Genomic DNA, 7,198 nt, shown 5'->3' on the forward strand with positions numbered 1-7,198 from the left:
CTCCACCATGGCCTGCACCCCCTCCTCCTCACCCTCCTCAGTCGCTGCACAGGTGGCTGGAGACAGGGAGTCAGCGACTGGCACTGGGAGGACCAGGGCTCTGCTTTGCTCCCCTGACTCACTGAGGTGCCTCCCTCACCCTGTGTCTCTCTCCTGACTCCCACAGTACTGGGCAATAGGCGCTCATTTGGTAGCCTGCACCATCTGTCTGTGGCTAAATCAGCCACCATCTCCTGCACTGGAGGCAGCACCAATGAGGTTCTTGGAATTGTGACCTGGTACCGACAATGACCAGGAAATGCCTCCAAACTGCTGATTCATAGAAGTAAATATCTGACTGCAGGGATCCAGGAAGGATGCTCAGGCTCCTAGTCTTGCAAGGAGGCCTTCCTAAGCATCTCTGGGCTTTAGGCTGAGGACAAGGCTGATCACTCCCATTGGCTTCAGACAGCCCCCGGAGGTCCAAACAGTGCTGCAGTCTGGGGAAGTGAGATGAGAACACACCAGGTCTTCTAGGAGCATGACCTCCCAACAGTACCACCCACAACCAGGACAGCTGGTCTGTTTACCATTTGTGTGGAGGTTTCTTGGTGCTGCCACTAACCAGGACCCAAGACTCAGTTCAGGGACAGTGATCTAGACAATACAGCTTTGTTCTCTCAGAGCCAGCCCTCAGAGGAGGCCCTTAGCAACAGCATTGTCAGACTGCCTCAAAAAAATCGGAAAGTCTTTGATTCCAGGAACAGACTGCCCTGGGGACAGACCCGAGATGAGTCAGGGTAAGCAGGGACAGAATCCAGCTGGGTCAGCCTCAGGCATGTGAGCTAATGCAAAGGTCTGTTCATCTTTATTGTCTACTAAACACCTACTATGTGCCAGGCTCAGGAGAGGGCTCAGGATACAGAATTTACAAGACAGACAGGGTTCCTGTCTTTACAGGGATAATGCCTCACAGAAGACTGAGAGCCAGCAAGTCAACAGGAATAGGGTGTATGGTGAGGTATACAAGGGTTGACATGGGCCAGAAGATGGTAAGGAACAAGAAGCCATTAGGAGGTTGGAAGCAAGGAAGACACAGACTCTGGTTTGAGATTCAGGAGGAAAAGTCCAGCTTCTCTAAGGAAGATGAAAAAGGAGGGGACAGAGTGAAGGCAGATGATCCAGTTAGGACTGGTGGCTTTGTACACGTGAGAGATGAGGTCTCTGGCAAGTAATGTGGCAGCTGAGCGGGGAGGAATGTGTGTGACCCACACCATGGTGAGAAGGACTAGAGGAAAGAGGCGAATGGTTGAGGCCCTGAGTGTGTCCTTATGATGGAAACCTGACAACAGCCTGTAGCTGTGATCCAGTGTGTCACACTCCTCTTCTCTCTGGAAAGCTCACAGGACTCAGGACTCATTGCTGCCCTTCCCTGCTATTCAATAAGATTAACATGAACGATCACTTTTCACACTTGAAAAGAGACCTGGTTACTTTCTATTGAGCAAAAGCCCCAAGGGTCAGGACAGAGCATTGTAGAGCACATGGGATGATCCCCTACACATCCAAGGGGCTGCTGCTGTTAAAGCTCACGATGAAACCTCCCAGAGCTCTGTCAGAAACCATGAGAGCTGAGGTGTCAGTGCTGAAGTAGCTGATTTGGGAGCACACTGATTTGCAGTCTGTGCAGGTGCAGGAGTCTGAGGACTGAGGCCCAGCACAGGCAAAAGGCTCCCAAGCTGTCATTATGGGGCAGGGTGCTTGTGGCCTCCTCAGTGATGGGGGGTAGGGGTGGGTAAAGGTCAATGAAAAAGCTAGAGAGCAGTGGAAAGGCAGGATTCTGTGTCTGGACAAGGAAAGGAGGTCCAGCCCCCACCCAGGCATCCTTATTCACCCTTCTCTTTACCTTCCTTCCTCCCTGCCACCTTCCCAGGGCAGGCTTCCAGGGTTGTGGTGTCTCTGCTTCTCTTTATCCATCACAAACAGAGCAGTGGGGAGGTTATGTGACGACAAAGCTATCTCCTCACACTCAGCTGTCTAGTTACCATGAAGAATTCCTCTGAAGGATGGGAATGTTCTGTTTGACCTCTGACCTACAGTAAGATCCCAGCCATTTGTGAGGCCAAGATGAATGACCACATTCTGTTTACACGGGATGATTTATAACACACATAGTCAAATAAAACCATCAAGTTCTGCAGAAGTCAATCCATTCTTCAGAATTATAGAAATGCAGGTCTCTCAGTTGTCAGCAACGGGCTTTAAATCCCAGGGTGACTAACTGGTCAGGGTGGGATCAGCCACATGAAGATATTTCTTTACAGCTAGTGACTCTATTCTCTGTGTTTCCCCTGCTGAGATTTCAGCTCCATGAGATTGTTCATTGTAGTTGCTGCTATTTTCTGTCTTGTCATTGCTGTAGCTACAGAGCCCATAACACCGCCTGGCACTAAGGACAGACTCAAAACATGTTTGTTAAATATGTGAGTTCACCCACATTGGAATGCCAGGAAGAGGTACAAATCTGAGGTCAAGATAATAATTTTTTTTTAAAAATTCTGGAAATTTTGTGTTTGAGATTCAAAGTTCATTCAACAGAAGATATTAAGTGAGAACATTTTCCTTCAGATTTGGTTAGCAGGAGAAGGATATGAATATGAAAATACAAATATATCACACATATCTCCCCATGGCCCAGGGACTTGAGAGCCCAGCTGGTCTCTGCAGCTGCCAATCACGGCCTCTTTTCACTCATTTATGGTCTGATTCCCATGAATGCATAGATGCTGGATACCATGGGTTCGTGTGGAGAGAGTGGAGAGGGCGTGATGGGCTTTCCCAGTCCTGCTTAAAGAAACCACAGGAAACCAGTAGATCATAAAGCAAATTTGGGGGACAGAAATCCCTTGAGAGCAAATAAACTGCAGAATATGTGCGAGTTGGAAAAATGGTAATGTTTATACAACTCAGAAACTTTACATTAGCAATCCTTCAACACAATATTCATTACAGAGCTTCAAAGCAGCCATGTGATCAATGCAATTCAAACATTAAACTCATCAACCAGAAGTCCCATAATAGGCTTTGTTGAGGAAATTTTTGAAGGAAGAATGATGGGTTTATGAGCTCTGTGTCCATAGAAGAGATATTTCTGCACTAGGAGGACTGGGTAAAGTCAATAAATAATTAGGAATGTAGGTGCCCATCTGGAATTTACTATGTTCCAATATGCAATGCTGTGAGTCCTGCATCTGCAAATCTTAACACTCATTGTGTTTCCTTCAGTTTCCCACTTATTACAATAAATTAACTTTATATATGGATGATCAAAAAACAAATCAATTAATGTGAGAATCCTTGAAATCTGTTGCTTTAATGTGCAAAAATTAGGGAACATTTCAAATATATATATTTGTCAATTTGTGTACCAATGATAAAATACCTTTTCGTTGATCTGTCGTAGAAATCACCTAGCAAGGGGGTAAGTTGATGGGAAACAGGCGTTGAAAAGTTAAACAACATGAACCACATTGATGATGGTCAAAGTTGGCTGAAGGGTACAAACAATTCATTAGAAAATTATCAGTATGTTTTGTGACTCAACAATTTCCATGCTAACCAGTGTTGGAAATATCCTTGTTTGTGATGAGATGCTTATGTTCTGCTTTTAACAGGTGTACAACGTGGACAAAATGTAAGCTTACACTGTGACTTCAAGTAGAAGCCCATCTTCTCCAAAGAGGCAGAGGAGAAGCTGGTGTGGAGAATGTGGAAAAGACAGGAGCTTAGGATTTCCCAGGACAGAGAAGCGAGTGAGTCCAGAGCCCCAGAAGTAAAAGGAGGGTATGTGAGTTGGGCTGTGGGGGTGTGCAGGGGCCACAGTGTGAGGGGCAGACTGCGGAGGCCCCAGGGCTCAGGTTTTATAAAAATGAGGAGTTACTGAAGGGGTTTAAGTCAGGGAGTGCCCTCCTTGCCCCATCTGAAAGAGCAGGATCTCTCTGAATGTCCTGAGGAGAGAGTGTCTGAGGGAAGTGAGTGATCCTGATTCTAGATTTTTCACTAAAGCACCTTATGAGTCTAGAAATCCAGGGGCTGTTTGCACAGTTAGCACAACAGTAGACGTGGTTACTTTGAGAAGTGATGGTCGCTGCCCTTGTCTTCTCACTTGCAAGAGAACTTTGAGGGAAAAATACATACTGACCTTTCTAATAAACTGAAAACATCCCATCAAAAAATACATGTGGCATATCACAATACAAACAAATTGTATAACATCTAAGACAAATTCTTGACCAAAAATGTAACACAACTGTATAGACAATGACAAGTTTTACTTAGGGAGATAATGGCTAACTTCATAAAACAGAGAAATTTGTCACACTGCTCACTGATAAAGGTAAGTCTACCAAATCTATTAATTTTCCTACATTACTAAATTGAGTCAAATCTCCATAAAACGCATGAAACCATTGTATATATAACTTTTGCTGAATTGCTGCCTTCAACATATCATGGATCCTTTAGTTTTCCCGGAAAATTCTCATTTTCACCATCCTTTAAAAGAGTCCCTAGCTCTTTAAAAAAGAAACAGTCTCTAGTAATCAGACCACAGATATGTGAACACTATCAGTGACTGGACAGTTGCAGAGACCAGCTGGATTATGAAGTCTCTGAGCCATGGGAAAGTCTGTGTCCTGGGACCAGCATTGGATGCTATGGAGCTGCCCTGTTCTTGCTACATGGCTGCTCAGTAAGGACCATTCACTCAGAGAAATCCAGCCCTTGGGACTGGGCCCTGTGTTCACCGATGGGGACTCAGCAGCTGTGTCCCCTCTGGCCTGGCAGAGCTCCCTGAGCAGGGACACGTGTATGGTCTCAACAGGTGCTTCCTCCCAGGGCCTTGCAAGCAGAAAAGCAAACCTTCCTCCTGCTCAGTCTGCAGAGTGAGCTGAGCTGCATCCCCAGGGCTCAGGGAGGGGCTGGGCAGTCCCTGGGTGGAAACACATTTGCATGAGCAGCCCCTCCTCTGCAGAGGGTGGGAAGAAAAGGAGGCCTGGGGCAGCCCAGCCCTACTGCGGGGAAAGAGGCTGTGTCCACCATGGCCTGGACTCCTCTCCTCCTCCTGCTCCTTTCTCACTGCACAGGTAGGAAAAGGCCTCAGAGACCAGGGCCAGCACCCTAGCCTGATTGTGACTCTTCTGGCAAAAATCCCTGAACAACTTTAGCCTGCTTTCTGCCATATCACCCATTAATGCCTGTGTTTCCAGGTTCCCTCTCCCAGCCTGTGCTGACCCAGCCAACCTCCCTCTCAGCGTCTCCTGGAGCATCAGCCAGACTCACCTGCACCTTGGGCAGTGGCATCAGTGTTGGTAGTTACAGCATATACTGGTACCAGCAGAAGCCAGGGAGTCCTCCCCGGTACCTTCTGTACTACTACTCAGACTCAAATAAGGGCCAGGGCTCTGGAGTCCCCAGCCGTTTCTCTGGATCCAAAGATGCTTCAGCCAATACAGGGATTTTACTGATCTCTGGGGTCCAGTCTGAAGATGAGGCTGACTATTACTGTGCTGTGTGGTACAGCAGCGCTTCTCACAGTGACACACACACATGGGGAAGTGGAACAAAAACCTCACCCTGCTCTCACTCTTGTTCTGTGACAACTTTCAAATTGACAAAATAACTTTTCTGTTTAGAAACTGTATTTGGAATTACTTTCTTGTGGTAACAGGCTTTTCTCTCAATTTCCCATTCATTGTTTTTGAATCTCAGCAAAACAAAAACAAAACCAAGCCACCTGATGACACTAAAATGTTGGCTGATTGTCCAGATGTGCTCAAACCAGTGCCTGAGGAGCTGGGCCTTTTTCTGCTGAAAGAAGCCAAATGAGCCTTTTCTAGCTCATATTGTAGTCAGAACTTGGGAACATTCTAGCAGGTAAACAGTCTCCTGCCTCATGGATTCTGCTTTTCCAGGGTTCAAACCAGAGACTTGCCCTTCCATTTCCAGTAGTCTGTGCTCAGGGCTGTCAACGGTTCACTGTGTCCCAGGAACAAAGCATGAAAATGTAAAATTCTTCATGAGGACACAGGTCAGGGAGGAATTCCCCATAAAACTGGCCTGTCCCAGTCCTGGGTACCTGCATTTTCAGTTTCAATGTCAGGAGAGCTGATGAGGTGTGGGGGTAACTGGATCTGAGGGCAGCAAAACTCTTTGTAGGACATGAGTGAGTAAATGGCTGGGGAGGTGGCAGGTACCATCATGGCTTAGATAAAGCTGAGGCTGCTCCTGGGCCATTGGTAGAAGGAGGTTCCATGCATGTGACTTTCCTCCAGCTCATCCCACTCAGAACCATGGGGACTGTTGAGGGAGGGTTTCCTGATCCCTTGGGGCATGACCGTGTTCACATGTCTTCTCTTACACCATTAGAGCTTTTCACTGAGTCAGGGTCTAGTTGGTGCAACATCTGGATACAGAAACTGCCCAATATTTGCTTCAAGTGACTCCTCCCCATGAAACTCTTGAGAAGGTCCCCATCTCTATGTTAAATTCCTGCATGGGGAGCAGCAGAAACATTGGGCAGTCCCATGGAAATGGCTACTGAGGCTCCCAGAGACAGCCCCTATATTTGTGACCCAGGACAACAGTGCTGGACCTACAGGGGTCCCAGCCTGATTCATCTGCTCTGGGTTCATCCACATTGCCTCCTTGACCACCTCTGGGTTCCAGGCTGAGGACAAATGTGATTATAAGCATCCCACAGCTGCATCCAGACTCCATCTCACCAAAAGCTCCTGATCCATGGAGAAGTGAGAGAAAGATTTGTCTCCAACTCCTCCTGTCTTCCCCATCCCTCCTTTATCCCTGCCTGTTGCCAACTCCAGTTCACGCCAAGGCTTCTGCTGTCACTTGTGTTACTGAAAGTGGAGTATCAGTTCAATGAAAAGAACGTGTTTGCTTACTGGTGCTCCAATGCAAACAGAATCGATTTGTTTCTAGAAGCAAAAGGAGCAGGCCACACATGGTGTGGATGAGGTGGGGGTGACAAGAAAGAAGAATCCAGCCTGTGTGACCCAGAGACCCAGGTGTCCTCTGCCTGGCCCTATAGGTGTCTTCTCCTTTTGGTGCAGGCATGGCGGCCATTTCCTGAGCTCTGAGATTGGTTGAGAGATGACAGGAAAGGAGAATCCTGCCTGTGTGATCCAGAGACCCATATGTGAGA

General features: G+C 47.2%; 1 gene segment (V, D, J or C); it reads left to right on the forward strand.

The window, feature by feature from the left end:
- The first annotated feature begins 4,999 nt into the window (after positions 1 to 4,999).
- LOC113223386 lies at positions 5,000 to 5,674 on the forward strand. The segment is given in 2 exon segments: positions 5,000 to 5,123; positions 5,247 to 5,674. Coding segments are annotated over 2 exon segments (459 nt in total).
- Positions 5,675 to 7,198: the final 1,524 nt, after the last annotated feature.

Source organism: Piliocolobus tephrosceles, chromosome 19 (genome assembly GCF_002776525.5).
Source record: "Piliocolobus tephrosceles isolate RC106 chromosome 19, ASM277652v3, whole genome shotgun sequence".
Classification (NCBI taxonomy): Eukaryota; Metazoa; Chordata; class Mammalia; order Primates; family Cercopithecidae; genus Piliocolobus; species Piliocolobus tephrosceles.